Below are 26,485 nucleotides of genomic sequence, written 5' to 3' on the forward strand. Positions count from 1 at the left end.
AGGATCCTCAAGGAGATACAAAGTGTATTTTGACAAGGTCTGTCCAACTGCGGCCCCTTTGTTTGAACATTAACATATATAAAAGGTCTGTCCAACTGCGACCCCTTTGTTTGAACATTAACATATATAAAAGGTCTGTCCAACTGCGACCCCTTTGGTTGAACATTAACATATATAAAAGGTCTGTCCAACTGCGGCCCCTTTGTTGGAACATTAACATATATAAAAGGTCTGTCCGACTGCGACCCCTTTGTTTGAACATTAACATATATAAAAGGTCTGTCCAACTGCGACCCCTTTGGTTGAACATTAACATATATAAAAGGTCTGTCCAACTGCGACCCCTTTGGTTGAACATTAACATATATAAAAGGTCTGTACAACTGCGACCCCTTTGTTGAACATTAACATATATAAAAAGGGATTCCTGATCAGTTTCTATACAGTTATATAAAACTCAGGTCCACAGAGATCTGAACAGAAATCAAACCAAGGTCTTCAGAGTATGCGGGTATATTGCTATTATTTCCTTCTCTCTTTTCATAAGTTGCCATCACTTCACATTTGCGTTTTTCATAAGTTGCCATCACTTCACATTTGCGTTTTTCATAAGTTGCCATCACTTCACATTTGCGTTTTTCATAAGTTGCCATCATTTCACGTTTTCGTTTTTCATTAGTTGCATTCATTCATATTTTCTCTTTTCAAATGTTGCCATCATTCATACTCGCTACTTTCTTTATGTTGTCATTGTTTCCTTCTTGCAATTTTCTTTATGTTACCATTGTTTCCTTCTTACTGTTTTCTTTATGTTGCCATCATTTTCTTCTTGCTATTTTCTTTATGTTGCCATCAATTCCTTCTTGCTATTTTCTTTATGTTGCCATCAATTCCTTCTTGCTATTTCCTTTATGTTGCCATTGTTTCCTTCTTGCTATTTTCTTTATGTTGCCATCATTTCCTTCTTGCTATTTTCTTTATGTTGCCATCATTTTCTTCTTGCTATTTTCTTTATGTTGCCATCAATTCCTTCTTGCTATTTTCTTTATGTTGCCATCAATTCCTTCTTGCTATTTCCTTTATGTTGCCATAATTTCCTTCCTGCTATTTTCTTTATGTTGCCATCAATTCTTTCTTGCTATTTTCTTTATGTTGCCATCAATTCCTTCTTGCTATTTGTGTATACATGTACTGCCATAATTTCCTACATTCCTATGAATTTTATTGTATGTGAAGGAGAGAGACCGTCTTATGAAACAATGTGTGCCACTACATCAAACCATGTACTTTAACATTTTATTTCATACAGATATATGGTATTGCTATTTCTATTAATCTCCCATACCTTATATAATAAATGCTATATGTAGAAATCCACCTCCTTTGTAGGAAGACAAATTCATTATATCAATGCGTCCTGTCTGTTATTAGAATATCTTGCAGAAGAGCTGTGGAAGAAGCCATGAATTACCTTGGTGACAGTACAAATGTACCAATATTTCTCAGTTCAGATATCCAATAATATCGCCCCCACACTGACTAAATGTAGTGGCAAGGGAAATCTTCCAAATAACCTCCCCAATAATCACTATTAAATAGGATTGTCTATCTAAATCATACAAAATGTGTTGTATAACATGTTTGTTTCATGGACAACAGTTTGAATAATTCACCAAAAGAGTTAGAATATGTTTACTTAAATTTAAAGTACTTGCACATCCTGTTAAACTGAAGTGCTTTGTTGTTCAAGATTATAGAATCTTACATGGGTTTGTCAAGTAGACAAGGAGATATCTCTGTCCACCTGACAGACCCATGTTTGATTATTTTTCTTCCAAAAATGGTGATGTGGGGCCAAGATCCTTAAGAGGTTATATTACATTTAAACTCAACGATGAACATCAATGAAAAAAGGAAGCCACTTAAATGTAATTAACAATGGATATCTTAGTAAGAAATTAGAACACAGTTGTTCAGGTAGTATCTGGTCTCTGTCAGTATTGAATAGAAGTTGATTAAATCTTTGAATGGTACGCATGATTTTGATTAATTACATTGTTAGAACAATTTTCTGTGACTGCGGCAGTATCGGACCCTCTCGTTTCACCATTGTAAATACATAATGCTGTACTTACCAGAGAAGCATGCGTTTGCAATGTCTTAACATTAACACCAGGTATATTTGTTTTACTTTACTTTGCTTTATGGTACATATGTGAATATAAAATGACTTGTTTCACTTTTTTTGGGTCTTCATAAGACCCCACATTAATGACTTTGTCAGAGTTATCTTTTCCTGATTGCTAGGTGACATGATCTATTACTTACAAAGAAATGTTGTTACTGCCAGAAAAATGGAAACAGAACACACATCTTTTACTCATATAAATATAAATCATACCAGGTATTTATTTTTGCTTGCAATTCGAGCAAGAGCATATAATAGTGATTCATCTAATACCTAAAGTTCTCTAATTTTACTGTTTCTTTGAATGAATGCAGAATTTTCAATGGAAGCCATAAAATACTGTCTCAACAACTGCAGCAGTGTTGAACTTCGACATGACAATCATGAATCTAAGATATCTTTTGATTCTTATGAAGTTGTTGGTAAACAATGAAGGAATGAAGCTACTACAGTGCCAGCTGCTGACAGTGATTTTTCATAAATAACAACATGTAGTGACCTTGACTTTTCAAACCTGAAACTCAATCTTTTCAAAGACAGTTCTGTGCCATGTGTGAGAAGTTTCAATGAATTCAATTAATCTTTTCTTGAAATATTATGTGAAGACCAAAATTTGACATAAATATCTAGCAACAGTGACCTTTGCACTTGACCTTTTGACCTCAATATCCATCCCTTTGCTGCATTTTTTCTCAAGTTAAAATTTAACAAATTTTGAGACAAATTCATCATTACTTTCTGAAGTATCACATGAAAACCAAAACCTAGCGAAAATAATCCCCACTAGTTTAGTAGTAACTGTGAATTTTGCACTTGAACTTTTGACCCCAAATCTAGCCTATGTTACCAAATTAGTGTGTGAAGTTGCAACAAAATTCATTCTTCTGATCTTCAGTTACATTATATGAAGTTTCAACAAAATCAACTGGAAAAAATGCTTTGACAAAGAGACTGGCAGGCAGAGACAAAACACTATACAATGTAATTCTCTTTGGTTTCCCTGACAAAAGAACATGGATGAACCTGAGGTCTTAGGGAGTTAGAAATCACTGTCATACAGGTGGTCTAGTAAAGAGAAGAAACTTCAAAGGGAGAAAACTCTTACCTGATTGGCTTGGCCAGAGAGTGGGGCAGCAGACTGGTTTGTACTATTGTCTTCGTTCAATCTCAAAAACATCCTGAAATGTAGAATTAAAATATTAAGTTTAAGTTTCTTTGGACACACTCGTTATTTGTATATATATTCTCAAAATTCCATCCCTGCATTGAGTTTGTGTTCTGTGAGTAACTGTCCGACCGTTGAGGTCTGCCGGAGTAGGGACGTCGTTCGATAGTATTTTAGGTATGATTGACCATAAGACTTCAAAATGGTGTAATTATATGGACTTTCGGGTTTTTACATTTTTCATCATTCCTCTTTAATATTCTGAACTGAAACATTTAATTAAAACAGTATGTTTAAAGTTAGAAGGTGTCTGAAACCCATTAAATAGCATGTGACACTGCTTTTTTTTCACAAATATATAATCTGCATGCTTTACATTTTTATTGAAACTTGCAAGTAGTTGAAATGTCAAAATATATCTAACACGATTGATAAGGACACATTTAACTGACTCCCCAATCATTGATATATCTGTTTTTCTTTATTTCTCTGTTTTAAATTTTTTACTGGTTTATACTTGTAATTCGCTTATCTATCTTAGAATTTTTGCAGAGTCCTTTTGATACTGGTTTTGTATCATCCTGCAACTATACAGTTATCAAAGTATTAAAGCTAAATGTAAAATATATTGAAGATGTTGATAATTAAATAGCTGGTAAAATGGTAACCTATCAAAGTATGTAGCTTTCCTGCAGAAAAAATGACTACCTGCAACTGCAACTTATGATATTTCTAAATGAGTATAAAAAAGGCAATAAAAGACAAAAGCTGAGTTATCTGCTCTTGTGTATAGGTATAGATTGTAACATCATTCTTCTGAGCAAAAACTACAACTACGCACAAATAATCAGCTAAAAGGTATTCAAATGAGTGATTCTAGCACCAACACAGATAAGATTACTATAATCTTTCACCCACTGGGGAAGAAATAGAGAACTCTTAAACCACAGCGTCAAACGTCTCCAAGCTTGTTAAGCATTTGACAGCTTATGATTAAAAATTTTACTTTGAGGGTAATACGATCGACCCTTTCTCCTTCCCTAGGCACTGGACATGTCACATGTGTTGTCCACTAAGAAAATGTAAATTACAGAATCAATTATCTCTGCTAATGACACGAACATGAAATCTGGATTTGTATTGTGACTTAATTGCTGACTCCAGAAATCTGATCTCTGGCAAACTAGTAGTCACACATGTAATAGAGTAATGATTAATGAATTATCAATCACTGCCTCAACTAGGGATTGGGCCTTGGGATTACTAGTGTAATGGAGATCAAGATGAAGAGATTTAATTAAAGTTCTCTCTATGATGAAGAGATTTTATTTATGTCTAAAATGAAGAGATTTAAGTTCTCTGTAGCATGAAGAAATTGAAATCTTTTCTATCATAAAGAGATTCAATTATTATTAGTTCTCTCTATGCTAAAGAGTTTTCAATTTTCTCAAAGATGAAGAGATTTAAGTCCTCTCAATGATTAAGAGATTGAAGTTCTCTCTATAACAAAGAGATTTCAATTCTCTCTAAGATGAAGAGATTTAAATTCTCTCAATGATTAAGAGATTGAAGTTCTGGTATTAAGAGATTAGAGAACAAAGAGATTTCAATTCTCTCTAAGATGAAGAGATTTAAATTCTCTCAATGATTAAGAGATTGAAGTTCTGGTATTAAGAGATTAGAGTTTTTACGATTAAGGTATATCAATTCTGTCTACGATAATTAGATTTAAGTCCTTTATGATTGAGGTATTTAAATTCTGATTGAGGTATTTAAATTCTGTCTACGATAATTAGAATCGATAATTAGATTTAAGTCCTTTATGATTGAGGTATTTAAGTTCTGTCTACGATAATTAGATTTAAGTCCTTTATGATTAAGGTATATAAATTCTGTCTACGATAATTAGATTAAAGTTCTTTATAATTGAGGTATTTAAGTTCTGTCTACGATAATTAGATTTATAAGTTCTTCATGATTAAGGTATTGAAATTCTGTCTACGATAATTAGATTTAAGTCCTTTATGATTAAGGTATATAAATTCTGTCTACGATAATTAGATTTAAGTCCTTTATGATTGAGGTATTTAAGTTCTGTCTACGATAATTAGATTTAAGTCCTTTATGATTGAGGTATTTAAGTTCTGTCTACGATAATTAGATTTATAAGTTCTTCATGATTAAGGTATATAAATTCTGTCTACGATAATTAGATTTAAGTCCTTTATGATTGAGGTATTTAAGTTCTGTCTACGATAATTAGATTTATAAGTTCTTCATGATTAAGGTATTGAAATTCTGTCTATGATAATTAGATTTAAGTCCTTTATGATTAAGGTATATTAATTCTGTCTACGATAATTAGATTTAAGTTCTTTGTGATTGAGGTATTTAAGTTCTGTCTACGATAATTAGATTTATAAGTTCTTCATGATTAAGGTATTTAAGTTTTGTCTACGATAATTATATTTAAGTCCTTTATGATTAAGGTATTTAAGTTCTGTCTACGATAATTAGATTTAAGTTCTTTGTGATTGAGGTATTTAAGTTCTGTCTAAGATAAAAGAGTTAAGTTCTGTCTACGATTATTAAATTAAAGTTCTTTCTAAGATGAAGAAATTAAAATTTTCCCTATGATAAAGATATTCCGTTTTAGCATATTACAGAGTTAGCTCCATTGAGGGTAAGTATCTATTATGACATCATTTATTGTGCGCACAATTCACGTCTTTTTCATCAAAAATTTTGACGTTATGCTCGCAATTACATGACATCACAATCAATTACTTCTCGCAAGTACAGATAACTTTGTTATGTGTAAATACAGAATTAGGAAGAGATTTATGTTCTCTGATGATTTAAGTTCTCTCTGGCAAAGAAGTATATTGTATATTGTAGATAGAATATTTTCCAGAGATAAACTCACTCCTCGTCAGATAACATTAAGCTGAAATAGCTTCAGTATTTCAGTGTTGGTCACCATTTAAGAGTACTCCAGTAGTCCAGATTATCACAATTTTTAGAATCCATGCATGGCCTTCAATGATCCTGACTATTGATAGACCGTTTGAACAACTCCCCCCCCCCCACCCACCCACAATTAAAAACAAGAGGCCCATGGGCCTTAACGGTCATCTGACTCATGGCACAAAACAACAAAGTCACAGTATATAGTAGTGGTTAACAATTAATATAAATAATACAAGGAACTCCTTAGTTGAATATTTAAGTTTCTGAAATAGGTAAATGTCATTTGTTGAACAAACTTGGTTGCCCTTTATCCATATATGGTTGTAACCCATTCAAGGATTAATATAAGGAGTCAGATTTTAAAGCCAAATTTCAGCTAAGCTCCCAGTTTGGACCTCCGCCGTACTATCCCCCGTGGGTCTTAGCCTGGTCCTTTATAAAATATGATTGTCCTCACCTTAAGTTCCCCCTTCTGAATCAATTAAAACCCCTATAGACCAATTTTCATTGAGATCTGGAATGAACCCGAACACAGGAAGTGGGCCAGCAGTCATCTTGAAATACCAAAATTTTTACGACAATGTTTGCATGTTGTTCCGCATCAATTAAAACCCCTATAGACCAATTTTCATTAAGATCAGAGACTGAAACCTTAAAACAGGAAGTGGGCCAGCGACCATCTTGGAATACAATAATCTTTACGAAAATGTTTGCACGTTGTTCGGCGTCAATTAAAACCCCTATAGATCAATTTTCATTGAGATCAGAGAGTGAAACCTGAAAACAGGAAGTGGGCCAGCTAAAATTAAGAAAATTTGCCCTTTTGGGGCCCCACCCCTCAGCCCCTAGGGGTTGGACCAGGCTCATTTATATAAAATATGATTGTCCTTTCCCAATGATGTTTCACACTAAATATAAATGAAATCCGTCCAAGGATGAAGGAGGAGTAGAAATTTAAAGCTTAAAATAAGAAAGTTTGCCCTTTTGAGGCCCCACCCCTCAGCCCCTAGGGGTCAGACCTATCTCAAATATATAAAATATGAATGTCCTTACCTAATGATGTTTCACACTAAATATGGATGAAATCCATCCAAGGATGAAGGAGGAGTAGGATTTTAAAGCTAAAATTAAGAAAATTTGCCCTTTTGGGGCCCCGCCCCTCTGACCCTAGGGGTCGGACCAGGCTCATTTATATAAAATATGATTGTCCTTCCCTTATGAAGTTTCACACCAAATATGGATGAAATCCATCAAAGGATGAAGGAGGAGTAGGATTTTAAAGCTAAAATTAAGAAAATTTGCCCTTTTGAGGCCCTGCCCCTCTGACCCTAGGGGTCGGACCATGCTCATTTATATAAAATATGATTGTCCTTCCCTGATGAAGTTTCACACCAAATATGGATGAAATCCATCAAAGGATGAAGGAGGAGTAGGAATTTAAAGCTAAAATAAGAAAATTTGCCCTTTTGGTGCCCCACCCCTCAGCCCCTAGGGGTCGGACCAGGCTCATTTATATAAAATATGATTGTCCTTCCCCAATGATGTTTCAAACCAAATATGGATAAAATCCATCAAAGAATGAAGGAGGAGTAGGCGCACGACGACGACGTACGAAAACACGATGACAATTGGTCATCCTGACCGAAGGTCAGGATGACCTAAAAAACCAAGAGGCCCATGGGCCTTAACGGTCATCTGACTCATGGCACAAAACAACAAAGTCACAGTATAAAGTATTGGTTAACGATTAATATAAACAATACAAGGAACTCCTTAGTTGAATATGTAAGTTTCTGAAATAGGTAAATGTCATTTGTTGAACAAACTTGGTAGCCGTTCATCCATATATGGTTGTAACCCATTCAAGGATTAATATAAGGAGGAGTCAGATTTTAAAGCAAAATTTCAGCAAAGCTCCCATTTTGATCCTCCACCGTACTATACCATGGTTCTTAGCTCGGTCCTTTATAAAATATGATTGTCCTCACTAAAGTTCCCCCTTCTGAATCAATTAAAACCCCATATAGACCAATTTTTATTGAGATCGGAGACTGAACCCGAAAACGGGAAGTGGGCCAGCGGCCATCTTGGAATACCAAAATCTTTACGAAAATGTTTGCATGTTGTTCGGCATCAATTAAAACCTCTATAGACCAATTTTCATTGAGACTGGAGACTAAAACCTTAAAACAGGAAGTGGGCCAGCGGCCATCTTGGAATACCAAAATCTTTACGAAAATGTTTGCATGTTGTTCGGCATCAATTAAAACCCCTATAGACCAATTTTCATTGAGATCGGAGATCGAAACCTGAAACAGGAAATGGGCCAGCTAAAATTAAGAAAATGAGCCCTTTTAGGCCCCACCCCTCAGCCCCTAGGGGTCGGACCAGGCTCATTCATATAAAATATGATTGTCCTTCCCCAATGATGTTTCACATCAAATATGGATGAAATTCATCAAAGGAGGAAGGGGGAGTAGGGTTTTAAAGCTAAAATTAAGAAAATTTGCCATTTTTGGACCCCACCCCTCAGCCCCTAGGGGTTGGACCAAGCTCATTTATATAAAATATGATTGTCCTTCCCCAATGATGTTTCACATCAAATATGGATGAAATTCATCAAAGGATGAAGGAGGAGTAGGATTTTAAATCTTAAATTAAGAAAATTTGCCCTTTTGTCGCCCCAACCCTCAGCCCCTAGGGGTCGGACCTATCTCATTTATATGAAAAAAATTGTCCTTCCCCAATGATGTTTCACACTAAATATGGATGAAATCCATCCAAGGATGAAGGAGGAGTAGGATTTTAAAGCTAAAATAAGAAAATTGCCCTTTTGGGACCCCACCCCTCAGCCCCTAGGGGTCGGACCAGGCTCATTTATATATTATATGATTGCCCTTCCCCAATAATGTTTCACACCAAATATGGATGAAATCCATCCAAGGATGAAGGAGGAGTAGGATTTTAAAGCTAAAATTAAGAAAATTTGCACTTTTGGGGCCCCATATATAAAATATGATTGTCCTTCCCTAATGAAGTTTCACACCAAATATGGATGAAATCAACCCAAGGATGAAGGAGGAGTAGGATTTTAAAGCTATAAATTAAGAAAATTTGCCCTTTTGGGCCCCCAACCCTCAGCCCCTAAGGGTCGGACCACGCTCATTTATATAAAATATGATTGTCCTTCCCCAATAATGTTTCAAACCAAATATGGCTGAAATCCATCCAAGGATGAAGGAGGAGTAGGCTTTTGTATAAAAAGTCTTACGCACCACGCACGGCGGACGGCGCACGACAACGGACAAAACACGATGACAATAGGTCATCCTGACCTTCGGTCAGATGACCTAAAAAGGATATCTGATACAGCCATGCCCCAGTCCCTAAGAGGTTGTAAAAGAAACAGGGAAAAAGGGAAAAATACATTTTCATCTCAAGTGCCCCAACCAAGAATCAAGCTTGATCTCCGATGTAAATTTCTACAGCTCTACCCTGCTGATTGAAAGAGACCATATCAAAAATATGTAAAAAAGATGCTTGTGAGGCTTGTGTTGTTGTAACATATAAGAGTTAAATTACTGCTTCTGATTTGAAGTGAACCTGTGGACTGCCAGGTATGTGAAGCATACCTGTGGACTACCAGGTATTTGAAGTGTACCTGTGGACTGCCAGGTATTTTAAGCGTATATTTGGGCTGCCAGGTATTTGAAGCGTACCTGTGGACTGCCAGGTATTTGAAGCATACATTTTGACTACCAGTTTTTTGAAGTGTACCTGTGGACTGTCAGGTATTTGAAGCATATCTGTGGACTGCCAGGTATTTGAAGCGTACCTGTGGACTCTCAGGTATTTGAAAGGTACCTGTGGACTGCCAGGTATTTGAAGCATACCTGTGGACTGTCAGGTATTTGAAGCATACCTGTGGACTGTCAGGTATTTGATGGATACCTGTGGACTGTCAGGTATTTGATGGATACCTGTGGACTGCCAGGTATTTGAAGCGTACCTGTGGACTGTCAGGTATTTGATGGATACCTGTGGACTGTCAGGTATTTGAAGCGTACCTGTGGACTGCCAGGTATTTGAAGCGTACCTGTGGACTGCCAGGTATTTGAAGTGTACCTGTGGACTGCCAGGTACTAAGCAAATGTAATTAGCTAGATTTATTTAGCTGTATCCTACTTAGTACAGTTCACTACACATGCAATCTGAGAGGAAGATTGTCTGTTCAAATTATTATCTTCCTTTCACATAAAATCATATAATGACAGGAATTATCAATAACAAAACAACATTTTTCAAGTTCAAAAATTTATGTTTTTCAAATGAAATTGCCTAATATACTTTTATACCGGACACTAAAAATACCATTAACTAGAATGAAGCACTAAAATTTGACAAATGAAATTCTAGAATAGTGATTGATATTCTGAATCGAGGTATTATAACGTTAAAATTGTTTTAATGTTGGTGTTGTGAGCCCATTGTAGGTGTTGAATAGTGATTCTGATAAACAAATCGCTCTTAATAAAGACAGAGCGCCCAAAGGTACACCATTTACCAAGTAGGTAGAATATTTCAATGTGTCATTTAGTGGCTTTCTTACAAAACAAGTGAAGGAGGAGTGCTCCTTTAATAGAAATTACATGATTTATTACAGATCTCTTAAGGGTGATAAAATCAAAGGAAATAATTTGTTCTTTTTACTGATTTTCATTAACTACTCAATTTCATTTTCCTTTTACTGCAACATTGACCTTGAGATGATCAGACTTCCAAATTTAGCATAAGATTGTCAATAGAAACAATTTATCATAGCTTTCATATTTTATTTTCTTATAAAGGTAAAATTAATGGCAATTTAAAACAAGAGGCCCATGGGCCTTAACGGTCATCTGACTCATTGCACAAAACAACAAAGTCACAGTATAAAGTATTGTTTAACGATTAATATAAACAATACAAGGAACTCCTTAGTTGAATATGTAAGTTTCTGAAATAAATAAATGTCATTCGTTGAACAAACTTGGTAGCCCTTCATCCATATATGGTTGTAACCCATTTACGGATTCTAAAGCCAAATTTCAGCAAAGCTTCCAATTTGGACATCCGCCATACTATCCCCATGGGTCTTAGCTCGGTCCTTTATAAAATATGATTGTCCTCACCTAAAGTTCCCCTTCAGAATCAATTAAAACCCCTATAGACCAATTTTCCTTGAGATTGGAGACCGAAATCTGAAAACAGGAAGTGGGCCAGCTAAATTTAAGAAAATTTGCCCTTTTGGGGCCCCACACCTCAGCCCCTAGGGGTCGGACCAGGCTCATTTATATAAAATACGATTGTCCTTCCCCAATGATGTTTCACACCAAATATGGATGAAATCCATCAAAGGATGAAGGACTAGTAGGATTTTAAAGCTTAAATTAAGAAAATTTCCCCTTTTTAGGCCCCGTCCCTCTGCCCCTAGGGGTCGGACCAGGCTCATTTATATAAAATATGATTGTCCTTCCCCAATGATGTTTCACACCAAATATGGATGAAATCCATCCAAGGATGAAGGAGGAGTAGGATCTAGCTTAAATTAAGAAAATTTGACCTTTTGGAGCCCCGCCCCTCTGCCCATAGTGGTCGGATCTATTTCATTTATATAAAATATGATTGTCCTTCCCCACTGATATTTCACACCAAATGTGGATGAAATCCATTCAAGGATGAAGGAGGAGTAGGATTTTAAAGCTTAAATTAAGAAAATTTCCCCTTTTGGAGCCCCGCCCCTCTGCCCCTAGGGGTCGGACCAGGCTCATTTATATAAAATATGATTGTCCTTCCCCAATGATGTTACACACCAAATATGGATGAAATCCATTCAAGGATGAAGGAGAAGTAGGATTTTAAAGCTTAAATTAAGAAAATTTCCTCTTTTGGAGCCCCGCCCCTCTGCCCCTAGGGGTCACCAGGCTCATTTATATAAAATATGATTGTCCTTCCCCAACGATGTTTCACACCAAATATGGATGAAATCCATCCAAGGATGAAGGAGAAGTAGGATTTTAAAGCTAAAATTAAGAAAATTTGCCTTTTCGGGGCCCCACCCCTCAGCCCCTAGGGTTCGGACCAGGCTCATTTTATATAAAATATGATTGTTCCTTCCCTAATGATATTTCACACCAAATATGGATGAAATCCATCCAAGGATGAAAGAGGAGTAGGATTTTAAAGCTTAAATTAAGAAAATTTGCCCTTTTGGGGCCCCACCCCTCAGCCCTAGGGGTCGGACAAGGCTCATTTATATAAAATATGATTGTCCATCCCCAATGATGTTACACACCAAATATGGATGAAATCCATCCAAGGATGAAGGAGGAGTAGGATTTTAAAGCTAAAATTAAGAAAATTTGCCCTTTTGGGGCCCCACCCCTCAGCCCCAAGGGGTCGGACCAGGCTCATTTATATAAAATATGATTGTCCTTCCCCAACGATGTTTTACACCAAATATAGATGAAATCCATTCAAGGATGAAGGAGGAGTAGGATTTTAAAGCTTAAATTAAGAAAATTTGCCCTTTTTTGGGGCCCCATCCCTCAGCCCCTAGGGGTCGGACCAGACTCATTTATATAAAATATGAATGTCCTTCCCCAATGATGTTTCACACCAAATATGGATGAAATCCATCCAAGGATGAAAGAGGAGTAGGATTTTAAAGCTTAAATTAAGAAAATTTGCTCTTTTGGGGCCCCACCCCTCAGCCCCAAGGGGTCGGACCAGGCTCATTTATATAAAATATGATTGTCCTTCCCCAACGATGTTTTACACCAAATATAGATGAAATCCATTCAAGGATGAAGGAGGAGTAGGATTTTAAAGCTTAAATTAAGAAAATTTGCCCTTTTTTGGGCCCCATCCCTCAGCCCCTAGGGGTCGGACCAGACTCATTTATATAAAATATGAATGTCCTTCCCCAATGATGTTTCACACCAAATATGGATGAAATCCATCCAAGGATGAAAGAGGAGTAGGATTTTAAAGCTTAAATTAAGAAAATTTGCTCTTTTGGGGCCCCACCCCTCAGCCCCTAGGGGTCGGACAAGGCTCATTTATATAAAATATGATTGTCCATCCCCAATGATGTTTCACACCAAATATGGATGAAATCCATTCAAGGATGAAGGAGGAGTAGGATTTTAAAGCTAAAATTAAGAAAATTTGCCCTTTTGGGGCCCCACCCCTCAGCCCCAAGGGGTTGGACCAGGCTCATTTATATAAAATATGATTGTCCTTCCCCTATGATGTTTCACACCAAATATGATTGTAATCCGCTTAAGGGTTAAGGAGGAGTAGGCTTTTGTATAAATAGTCTTACGCACGACGCACGGCGCACGGCGCACGGCGGACGGCGGACGGCGCACGGCGCACGACGACGGACGAAACATGATGACAATAGGTCATCCTGACCTTCGGTCAGATGACCTAAAAACACGATTCAGATTTTGTTTTCTTTGACGTGCAACAAAAAAATTTAAACTGAACAAATTGATGAGATAATTGAATCTTCTTTTAAAAGTACTTCTTTATCACAAACTGTAGTATTGTAATGCTGTGAAATTAAAAATAGATCGATAGACATTGAATTTTATACATTATCCCACCGCAGGCAAATCAATTAGAATTTGATTGGTCGAGAAGAATACAACATGTTCTTGTATTAGATAGCTACCCACATGATATTAGTTTTGATATAAGGTGACTGCATGGAGGTTGTGAAGGTCATGGTTGATCATAATTAGCAGACACATTGTCGTAAACAAATATGACTGACAGGTGGTTAGTTCTGTAAAGTCAAGATAATCAGTGATAAAGTAACTGCTTTGTTAAACAACAATTAAGGAAGCGAGTTTGTTATTTATAGTATTTGATTGAAAAGTTATAAAGTAACTTTCAAGTATTCAATACCAAATCACAGCACAGTTGTGAGCTGAAAAAAGAGTTCTCAGATTCATGTTTTTGCCTTAACTTTTTTCTTCCATAGGTCTCAGTATTAAAATTTCTTAAGCTCTCAGTATTAAAAGTTCTTCCTTAGCTCTCAGTACTAAGAGTTCCTCCTTAGCTCTCAGTTTATGACTTTTTTTTCCCTAGTGATCAGTATTAAGAGATCTCCTTTGCTCTTAATATTAAAAAGAGTTCTTTATCAGTTCTCATTATTAAGAGTTCTCTCTTATCTAGCTCACAGTATTAAAAAAAGTTCTTTCTCAACTCTCAGTTGTTATGAGTTCTTTCTTCTCTCTCAACATTAAGATGAGTACTTTCTTAGCTCTCATTATTAAGGATTTTTTCTTAGTTCTCAGTATTAAGAAGAGTTCTTTCTTTGCTCTTAAAGAAGAAATCTTTCTTAGCTCTCGATATTAAGAGTTTTTCCTTAGCTCTCAGTATTAAGAAGAGTTCTTCCTTTACTTTTAGTATTAAGAAGAGTTCTTCCTTTACTTTTAGTATTAAGAAGAGTTCTTCCTTAGCTCTCAGTATTAAGAGTTTTCTCTAGCTCTCAGAGTTCTTTCTTAGCCTCGGTATTTCAAATTCTTCATTTCCCCTCTGTATTAAAAAGTTCTTCCTAAGCTCTCTAAAGTATTGAGAGAACTGGGCCAATGGCTTGACCATTGTCAGTAAAATCTGACCAGCTTAAAATGAGCTAGGGTATAAGCTGTTCATTGACTTTGAAGTACACAACATAATACGTTTCATTGGGATATCACTATAAGATGGACAAGACTCCTGCAATCACAAAAACACACAACCATATACCACAACCTCCCAAAATACACACACTCACTTTATATAACCCATTTTATAAAAACAACACAATCTATAAAGATGCTCCACCGCCAACAAAGCATAAACGATATTCATTAATTGAACAATACTTGGTGTTTAATCTTGTATAAATATGTTTAATTAACACATTAAAAATAATATGAAAGAATTTATTTTGCTTTTGGTGCATGCACAATCAGTATTCCATTCCATATAGGACATAGTGTCACACATTTTTTCGGGATGCAAATAATTATTTTCAGTATCTTTTATCTTATTATCTTGAAGTAAAATCAGAAGCTCAAACTTTTCAATGGTGGTAATGAGGTAAAGTAAGTAACTTTTGTAACTGATGAAAATTACAAAGCCGTCTGTTACTGTTTTTGATAGCGAAAAATGACGTTTGTCAGCGGTGGAGCATCTTCAAATGAACATAGCTATTGATAGGATGTTTAGGCAAATGGAACCAAACCAGTTTTTTTATCTCTAATCAAAACATTTTTTTAATTTATACACATTAAACAAAACTAAAAATTTATATATACGATATTCTTTATTACATGATAACAAAATACTTATAATAATACATGTATTGCTTATCATCCCCTTCTCACCAAATATTTACACCTATTTACACTGTACATGATTACTTGAGTTCTTATCAGATCAAGAATGTGTGAGGACAAAGGGAGATAATCTTCAGGACTTTGTGTTATCAGCTCAAAGCAGATTGTCACAACTTTTGAAGTTTCTAGTGAAAATTTTATAAATATAACAATTTACAGGGCATCTAGAAGACCCTTGAGAGTATGTTTTTTACTCTCAGAAATCAGACTTGATTCTTGAGTTTGAAGCCTATATGTCTATTTGTCATATGTTTTGACTCTTCAGAATTCTAAGAAATTTTGATTTGACTCCTGAATCTGCTGAAAGTCAAGGGTCAACTAGATGCCCTGATTTAACCTAGATACATTTATTAACCTTATTGTTCAAAGAGTGATAAAACCATACATAGTCATCTACTCATTCACCCCTGAAAATTCATAATGAACTCTTCCAACCTTTGCATTCGAACAGTTTTAATGTGTCTTCAGGGGTGAATAAGATTCCGATATATCAGAGTTATTTCCCTTCATTACTCCTATCAGTGAGATAGCCCTGCCTAGCTCAAGCTCATAGACTCTACCAGGGGACCAAGAACTGTGTTAACACTGAACGTTAAACAGATTAACATATATTCATGGGGCAATTAAAGATTTGGGTTCAATTTAACTTACTAATGCTGCATGCTGGGTCTTATATCACACTACATGTGTATATGGACAAACATTTGTAAAAATATACATCATTCATTGTTCTGAATTCAGTGATACCTACCAAGTAACATACATTCACGGAGCAATTAATTTGGTTGGTATTACTGAATCATTGAACAATTAATGATGTCTATTTTACAAATCTATTCAATGGCATCAATGAACAGTTCAATATTGGATGCTGTATGTTTTTAATTATTTACAATATAGCAATGCTTTGACCATGTACACTTGTAGTTTGATTTCAGTCCCAGCATGCTGCATCAGGAAGTTAAATAATGGAAACAAATTAGTATGAAGGAATACAATGTTTAACTAAAGTAGCTTCAATATATGATTCCAATACATAATCAGTACTAGTACAGAGTGAGTTACATAAAACAATAGAAATGTCCATCTATATACAATACAGTGTAGACACAGGAAGTCTCTGATTGCTATTGTTGTCTAATTCCTCTGTCAAGCAAAGAGCACATCTATATACAATACAGTGTAGACACAGGAAATCTCTGATTGCTATTGTTGTCTAATTCCTCTGTCAAGCAAAGAGCACATCTATATACAATACAGTGTAGACACAGGAAATCTCTGATTGCTATTGTTGTCTAATTCCTCTGTCAAGCAAAGAGCACATCATCCTATTCCAAGATCGGTCATAGTTGAAGAATGAACTAAATGACAGTAACTCAAGGGAGCTACTATTCTCAAAGTAGAACAAATAACAAGAGACAAATTAGTGACTTTCCACCTTAAAGAGGACTGACAAACAGAAACCTCAAGCCTCTGTACAAGGAAACAGTTGGTAGTGTTGGCGTTATGGGGCCAAAGGAACAATTAAGTACAGAAAGAACAATCAGTGAAAAGCAATCAACAGTGTCAATGGCATCACAGTTTTAGGCAGTCAATGAAGGTCAATGTCTTGGATATGAGTGGAGCATGCCAGTGTTCTTTTACTTTTTATTGGATGTTTCAGCATGTCAGCAAATCAGTGAAGTTGGTGATCAGTAAGGTTAGAGGCAGTGAAGTTGACAGTGGTTGATTAATTCAATGGTCAGTTAAATATATAAGTCAGTGGTCAGCAAAGTCAGGGATGAGTTAAGTAAGTGTTCAGTGAAGTCAATAGTCAGTAAAGTCATCAGTAGTCAGTTCAGTAAAGTCAGTGGTCAGTTCAGCAAGGTCAGTGGTCAGTTCAGCAAAGTCAGTGGTCAGTTCAGCAAAGTCAGTGGTCAGTTCAGTAAAGTCAGTGGTCAGTTCAGCAAAGTTAGTGGTCAGTTCAGTAAAGTCAGTGGTCAGTTCAGCAAAGTTAGTGGTCAGTTCAGTAAAGTTACTGCAGCAAAGTTAATAGTCAGTTCAGCAAAGTCAGTGGTCAGTTCAGCAAAGTCAGTGGTCAGTTCAGTAAAGTCAGTGGTCAGTTCAGCAAAGTTAGTGGTCAGTTCAGTAAAGTTAGTGCAGCAAAGTTAATGGTCAGTTCAGCAAAGTCAGTGGACAGTTCAGTAAAGTCAGTGGTCAGTTCAGCAAAGTTAGTGGTCAGTTCAGCAAAGTCAGTGGTCAGTTCAGCAAAGTCAGTGGTCAGATCAGTAAAGTCAGTGGTCAGTTCAGTATAGTCAGTGGTCAGTTCAGTAAAGTTAGTGGACAGTTCAGTAAAGTTAGTGCAGCAAAGTTAATGGTCAGTTCAGCAAAGTCAGAGGACAGTTCAGTAAAGTCAGTGGTCAGTTCAGCAAAGTAAGTGGTCAGTTCAGTAAAGTCATTGGTCAGTTCAGTAAAGTCAGTTCAGTAAAGTCACAACCTTTTAGTGTCCTTGGTGTTAGTTATGGTAGATACGGTAAGTGACTACCGGTAGTAGTGTTGGTTAAGCTCATAGTACCAGGGAAATACATCACAGTACCTGACACTTTGTGTGGTAAAGTCCACACCTAGACCAAGAAGATCATCATTTATTTCAGAACCATGTTACAGATAATTGACATAATACATACAAGACAAGGACAGAGTTTATTCAGACTTTATCGTATTCTCACCACAGGAAGAATATGAAAATAATGGATCTAATATTGCCTTAAAATGTACTGACTTTCTTCAAATGAAATGCCCTTCTGAAGTAATTTCCGATTTCCTTCTTTAATAACGTCTACCAATGACATCAGATATCAAATGCCTCCAGTTTACAATGAAATTACATACTTTATTTTAAATATCTGTCTATATCGTGTCCACACCCTGTACTTCATCACTTCCTCGACAACTTTGTGTAGGTTTGAAATCAAATCAAATCTATTTTGCCGACACACACCAAATTGCGGACAGGCATCAGATGTAATGAGTCTGTCAGTGACAGCCAATAATGGCACCGTTCTGTGGACACACCTTTCAGTGTAGGTGTATGGTACGTAAAAATGTTCACCGCTTTGGATCGTCGTGAGATGCTATTATATCAAGTATAAGAGATTTCAATGTCAAGTTTATGGCCAGCTTACAATTATTAGAACTACAAGGAAGGGCATATTGTCTATCTGCTGTAGGCTCGTCTACAGCTTCATTACCATTGAGTTTCCTTCATACAAATGTCAAAGTAGTAATAATGTTCTAAGAAATGGTTTTGGTCTTAATGGCTGAACCAAAATAACATTGATCAAAATCGTTTTTAATGCTTATGATTAAATGTACTTTTGTAAGGTCATGGTTCAGAGTTTAAATGGATAGATGATATTCTCTGAAATCAAAACTTTACATTTCTTCAAAAGAGACAGCATGTTGTCAATGCCAAGACAATAAGAGCATTTGAATGATTATTAGATGAATGCTTTAAGGGTATAATTTATTATCATTGATACTATCTATCATTATGCCATATGTGTATGTCTATACAAATGTACAATATTGTTTACAAATATCTCATGATATGGACCTAGAGACTTTTAGTCTTCATCCATGTATTTTTCATTAAACTAAATTTCATTACAAAAAAAAAACAAAAAAATTGTTTACATTTCAAAAATTCTTTTTAAATAAATATCAAGTGATGTCAATATTTTCAATTATTATGACAGATCATGATGTATGCACACTTCAAATTTCTTCTCATGTACTACTCTATGTTCTATTTGTAGAACACCCAAATTATAGTCATTTGTTACTAATACAAGTAAAAGTTATCTCCCCTTCAGCAGAAAATTGTCTCCCCTTATGATTCCTGCTGTATATTCTGCACACTACCAGAAGATCTATCCATTACCATTATAGAAGAGAGTTCTTTAGGATTGAGGTCATGTACCAAATCATCACTCGTTTCCATTCTTGATGTTAACGTGAAAGTTTCAGCAGACGACCTTACAGACGAGTCAAAATCTGAGGTGTTGGATACCTTCTTCTCTTTTGGAGGTCGTTTCCAACTGACAGCGTTTCTGGTTTTCCAGCGGGACAGCCACCCTGAAGAGGGTGTGAACTTTTCATAGTTGAGTTCCACACTGATCTCTTTAGCTTTCTCCATCATGATAGGCCCTGTAATAGGCATGTCATTCGATTTAGCTTCGTTATACCAGGCTGTGAGTGCCACCTCAATATCTTTAGCAGAACTTGTTCGTTGTCTCTTTCTCTGTGTATTCTGATTGGTCTTAAAAAGTAATCGAATCTCCTCTTTTTTAGATGCAATTCTGGAAATTGTGGATTGAGAACACTTAAGGCGCTGGGCGACTTCTGCCTGGGAAAGTTTTTCATCTAACATGTCAACAATATCCATCTTCTGGGCTAAAGATAAGTCATTTCTCTTTTTCTTCAGTGACTGATCCAATAAGTCATTTCGCTTTCTCTTCAGCGACAGAACAGCTGATTTTGGGCTGAAATGGAAGATAAAAACAGCTTTTTACCTATCCAAATTCATTTTAAACCTAACTGCAACACTATCTTAACTTTTCATGTATGAAGGAAAGAATAGGAATGTTAAGCATCATTCTTAGAATGTTTGAGTTAGAGCGCTGGCAGTGTTAGAGTGATACAAGGGAGGTAAATCTGATAACTCAGCAATGGTTGATAGGGTAGTGTTATAGGACTTTGAGCTGATGAAGCAATGTACACAGTAGTAGAGTCATAACTTTTAAGGGTGTTCAATTTTTAAATATTATTTGTAAGTACTGCAAAATGCAAAAAATGAAGAGAGGTCTGATAGATCTAATTGTCCTTCTGGTAACCTAATAGTCAGTTATCACAAGACTGTTTGTCAACTCTGTGACACTACTACCACAAGTAAACAATTAAAACATCCATAAATATTCTGTGGTGATTTAAGTTAAATATTTACAAGTTGGTGGTGTGAAATCAACACATTTGTAAGTGAGAAATTTCAACATGATGTCTGTACAATGGTCAGACTAAAATAATCTCTAACTATGCCATGTATACCAATCAGTACAACTAGCCTATTGCTTTATATTTGTTCACAATATCTACCTATTACTTACAGTGAAATGATACATTTTCAATTTCTTGTTTATTCGGTTCTTTGAAGATATAGCAAGGGTTATGGGTGGAGAAAAGTCTGGGTTCCAGGAGAATAACTTATGGTCAGAATCTGGCAACTGCTTGGTTTCGAACTACTGACCGTCTCTCAGCAGTGTCGAAAGTCTAGTGGAACATCACAGTAGTATCTCCTTGTGTGCAAGATCGTCAACTAATTTAAAATGTGTATAATATCAATCTAGATTTATGTTCAGTGTATGTTCAGAAAGACAACCTGATTAGGGAATAATATTATATTGATATTGAGTATTCAATGTAATGAAACAGCATATTTGGATCCTTGAGAATTGCATGCCGAAACATACAAGACAGATGAATATGGAATTTTAAACTCTTTACAATGTGCTGTGCTAGAACAAAATGCTTTCCTAATTGTGATACACAACAGAACAATTTTGATACTTTATACTCTAAAAAGCTTTAATAATTCATGTACATCAAATTCTCTACTTTGATTACGCAATTTATTTTCTTCACAAAATCATTTTAAATGATAATAGTGCTGCTGGTCATGAAAAAAACTAAGTTAATTGAGTTCAAGGCCCAGCCAAGTTATCTCCCTTTGAATACTGATACAAACACCTCTTCTATTATATTATATATAGGCTATACCAAGCAGATTGATATAATAGAAAGGAACATAAATCACAAGTATACCTCAATGTGCTATGATTATGCATTAGCAAATACATTTATATTGAAATTAAACTTATTTGAATAAATTTGAAACAAATATTTTTCAAAAAACAAGTATCAAATTAAAATGAACCAGTTCAGTATTGCACATGTATACATTCAAAAGTATCAAACTCTAATTTAAATGCTACAATACATTATCATTATACACCATAACCGTTCAAGATTTTTTTTTGTATCGTGGTAATTAATATATCAATTAAAAAAAAAACAAAAAAAAACTATGCAGATAACTTTACATGACACCAACTGATTAAATAATTTTCACATCTACCCAGCTGTTTCTCTTTACTAGGACAATATAATTCTAATTTTCATACCGTAATTGTACATGTATCTATACAGCCGAAAACATATCAGGGTCAAAATATAATAGAACTTTTAGTAGGTTTCTTCTTTGCTTGAAGCAATTTGATTTGTGTATTGTCCATTTAACAGACAGTTTCAGATTATTGAGGAAAGCCAGAGTACTAATGCAGAGAGAAAAAACACCGAACAACAGTCAGTACCACGCAACTACCCCACATGAGATTCTAACTCGCATTCTAGAGGTGGCAGATTTGTGGTTATACATTGGGACATCCAAACGAGTAAAATTAAACATGCCTTGCTAACTGAACTATACTACTTCTTCATACTGTTTATGAATGATTGAAATATTTTCAATCAAGAAAGTAAGGTTAATCAAAATATATCAAAAGAGTAAGGTGAGTAAGTATTAAAATAGAACCATTCATTCACATACAAATTTATAACAAATAAATTCTAAAAAAAGTATCAAGAATTCCAAGCATAGGCATTAAACATTGCTCACACTCTTACCGATACTGTATTTAACCAAATAAGCGCCCATAATGTTTATAAAATGAAATGGATTTTTTATAAAATTATTGCAATAAGGAAGCCATCAATAAATTTGCAAAAGGAATCAAGTATTCAGTCTGTATTCAATTTGAGGTATCAAATGAAATTGAGGCCTCAAAAAGGGGAACTGGAGTGCTTGAAGGGGTGTGGGCACTTATTGGGTCTAATACAGTAACAAATCTACTACCCTCAACAAAGGTAAAGGTTCACAGATTTTGTTGAAATAGAAGTAAAAAAAAACCTATCTATTATTATTTTAATATTGATATTCTTAACAAGATTTACCGTACAGATGAATATATTTTTCATATAAAAACATCACATTACAGAACATCATTTTCAAAGTATCCGAAAAAATAAAATCAAATGTTAGAAGATTTTCATTTTTTTTTTTCCAAATTGCATTAATCCACTCCACTTGATTTGTATCTTATAATTACACCAGACTGAATTACAGGTAAACAAAAACCAAACTCTGATGAGCAAGTTTTTATTTCACACAGAATTCAATCTTATTGTCTATAGATTTATGTTGGAGAACTTTACCATTTTTTTGCAAATATTTATTTTACACTAACATGTTCACTAGAGCAGATAGCTCTGTATTACAGTACATTGTAAACAACATATTGATATGATTTCACCAACATACATTCCTTCCTTTGGTATTCACCATTTAGGATCAATAAGGAAATTTTTTAAAAAAAGTAATAACCATGGTATCTATTTTTAGTAAACGTCCCATGTACTGTAAACCACTTTATTATTCGTAAGATATAGAAAATGTTTTACAGAATAGTTTTAAAAGGGGGCTTGACATTGCAATTGAAGTTTCTTGCCAATAATTGTATATAAAACATGTGCAATTTATAAGATTACTTGATTGATAATCAAGGACTCTTCATTGCAAATGTTTATGTTTGTGCATAAATGTAGAAAAGAACAAAGATGCTAAATACAGTAAACACAAAAATTAAGTGGTATATAGTAATTTTCCATTTCAAACCTGTTGGATGGCAGTAAATTATCAACCTTCAGATGATAATAGGTTGTTATGTATGTTTTCATATTAACTTATTCACCCCTGAAACTATATAATAAACTGTTCCAGCTTTAGTTTTGGGAGATTTCAAATAAGGTTTCAGGGGTGAAAAGGTTTGATATAAGGTGATAATTTAATTCCAAACTGGAAACTTTTTTTATAAACTGAAGATAAATTTGATTTTCAAACAGCAAGAAAAAAGGGTTCATGGTTTCAAGCTAAAGAATTCAATTACATATTTGTGTCACAGAACTTTGTACTCAATACAAATTCATAACTGAGTATTACACTATCTCTGCTTTTGATATTATAAACTGGCAATGTTGTACCAGGGATGAATTTATTTCTATATAAGGATAGAATTTCCATGAAAAAAAAAATCTTCATGCTAAAGAATTCAATTTTATATCTCTGATATTGAATATATCTTCCTTATATACAAATAAGTCAATATTTGCTTTATTTGACACTAGCTCTATCATACAGGAGGGTCCTTGTGTCCAGATTCCCTTTGCTGTAAACTGAAATGATGAGATGAAGCCTGCTCAAAGTTCCCCGAATTGGGAGCCCCATAACTTTGGGCCGAGGAACTCGAGGATTGACCTGGATTTTCAAAATTTGAGGATTGTACTTTGAATTCTTGTATATCTGCCACGTTGAATGGTTTCCCTTGGGGGTCAAAAGATGTCTGCAAATGCATGGGTGGTTGGAAATGTTTACTTGAGGTGTCTAAGTAACCTTTGGCATGCATATCAAACTCGGTAGGAGAGATATGGTAGTCTGGTTTTTGTTGATATCCTTGGTGGTAGGGTTTGACTGTGACATCCTGACTGGATACCTGGGGTGGACTATACCCAGAGGTGGAGGGAGGGTACTGGGCCTTTCCTGACACAATACAATGTTCATCATCCTTTCTCACATCATCTGGACTCCCTGGATCACTTTCCTCTGTGTCATCATCATCTTCCTCCTCATCGCTCTCAGCTGTTATTTCCAATTTCTTTGATGACACATCGTCTTGACTACCAGTTGTTTTGCTATCTATTTTTTCCACCTCTGATAACATTGGCTCTTCGCTGTATGTATCAGAAGGCAGCAGGCCAATCTTACTACAGTCCTGACCTTCAGTGAAATTTGGTGGGATTGGTGGTGCCATACCGGCGGCTGACATATCCAGAATATGTGGTACAACCTCAATCCTAGCACTGTCTTCTTGTGGATTGTTGGTCATATAGCCCACGCGGGACCTCCCTGTTTCGTTGTTGGCCGTTTTGAAAGATTTGATAGAGTAACGTGACTTCCAACTCTGTAGCCATCCATTGGACGCCTTAAAGTCGGGCATCCTGAGCTCTTGTGCATACTTTAAAGAACGTTCTTGTATCATCGTACCAGACACTGGGACCCCTCTGGCACGAGCCTCAAGATACCAACTCCACATGAAGCGGTTCAGTTGCTCAAACTTACATGAGTTGTGAAAACGACGCTTATTCAAGTCAGCATTTTCCTCGTATTGCTTCATGTAGAAATCTGATTTCTTCAGGATATCGGATACTGTTGAACGTCCTAGTCCATATTTCATTGCAAATGCCTTCTGACGAGGTCTTGGCGATGTTTTGTATTCTCTGATCAGCTCAATCTTCTTTTCCAGTGGCAGCTCCATTCGGCTTTTCTTTTTCTGGGCCTGTGGTCGCACCATGTACATTGCCCAGTCTTCATTTCCAAAACTAGAAAGGAAAGTAGACCATCTCAGCTTTTGCTTTATTTATTATTAGCATATACTAGAATGTACATTTTTCAATAAATGTTTCTTTCCAACATAACATCTTAAACCAATTTTTCATACAATATCATAATACATTTAGTTGTACATAACATTCAGCGAAGGAAACACAATTTTTTAAGCCTGACAGAAAGTGAGTAATTTATACCACAACGTGTGGACATAATACTATACCAAATAAGTAACTTTATGGACATAATACTACACCAAATAAGTAACTTTTAATGACAAAATACTACACCAGATAAGTAACTTTATGGACAAAATGCTACACCAGATATAAGTAACTTTATGGACAAAATACTACACCAGATAAGTAACTTTATGGACAAAATACTACACCAGATAAGTAACTTTATGGACAAAATACTACACCAAATAAGTAACTTTTAAGGACAAAATACTACATCAGATAAGTAACTTTATGGACAAAATACTACACCAGATAAGTAACTTTTAAGGACAAAATACTACACCAGATAAGTAACTTTATGGACAAAATACTACACCAGTTAAGTAACTTTTAAGGACAAAATACTACAGCTGATAAGTAACTTTTAAGGCCAAAATACTCTACCAGATAAGTCACTCTATGGACAAAATACTACCAGATAAGTTACTTTTAAGGACAAAATACTCTACCAAATAAGTAACTTTTAAAGACAAAATACTCTACCAGATAAGTCACTTTATGGACAAATTACTACATCAGATAAGTAACTTTTAAGGACAAAATACTACACCAGATAAGAAATTTTATGGACAAAATACTACACCAGATAAGTAACTTTATGGACAAAATACTACACCAGATAAGTAACTTTATTTACAAAATACTACACCAGATAAGTAACTTTATGGACAAAATACTACACCAGATAAGTAACTTTTAAGGACAAAATACTACACCAGATAAGTAACTTTTATGGACAAAATACTCTACCAAATAAATAAGAAAATACTTTATTTGACAAAATACTCTACCAGATAAGTAACTTTAATGGACAAAATACTACACCAAATAAGTAACTTTTAAGGACAAAATACTACACCAGATAAGTAACTTTTAAGGACAAAATAATCTACCAAATAAATAACTTTTAATGACAAAATACTCTAACAGATAAGTTACTTTATGGACACA

The 26,485-nt window shown here is 35.2% G+C and overlaps 1 protein-coding gene across 4 annotated transcripts in view; it reads right to left on the reverse strand.

Moving 5' to 3' along the window:
- LOC138329345 (zinc finger and BTB domain-containing protein 49-like) overlaps positions 1 to 26,485 on the reverse strand; it is a 265,156-nt gene that overhangs the window by 194,471 nt on the left and 44,200 nt on the right. For 2 of the 4 annotated variants that reach the window (XM_069276265.1, XM_069276267.1), the window contains exon 4: positions 3,294 to 3,366. In XM_069276265.1, the coding sequence (XP_069132366.1) occupies positions 3,294 to 3,366 (73 nt within the window). Of the gene's footprint in view, positions 1 to 3,293; positions 3,367 to 15,671; positions 20,281 to 21,255; positions 25,286 to 26,485 lie in introns of those variants that run through there. The other 2 variants (XM_069276268.1, XM_069276264.1) reach the window with 2 other exon arrangements.

The sequence above is a fragment of the Argopecten irradians genome, chromosome 8 (assembly GCF_041381155.1).
Source record: "Argopecten irradians isolate NY chromosome 8, Ai_NY, whole genome shotgun sequence".
NCBI lineage: Eukaryota > Metazoa > Mollusca > Bivalvia > Pectinida > Pectinidae > Argopecten > Argopecten irradians.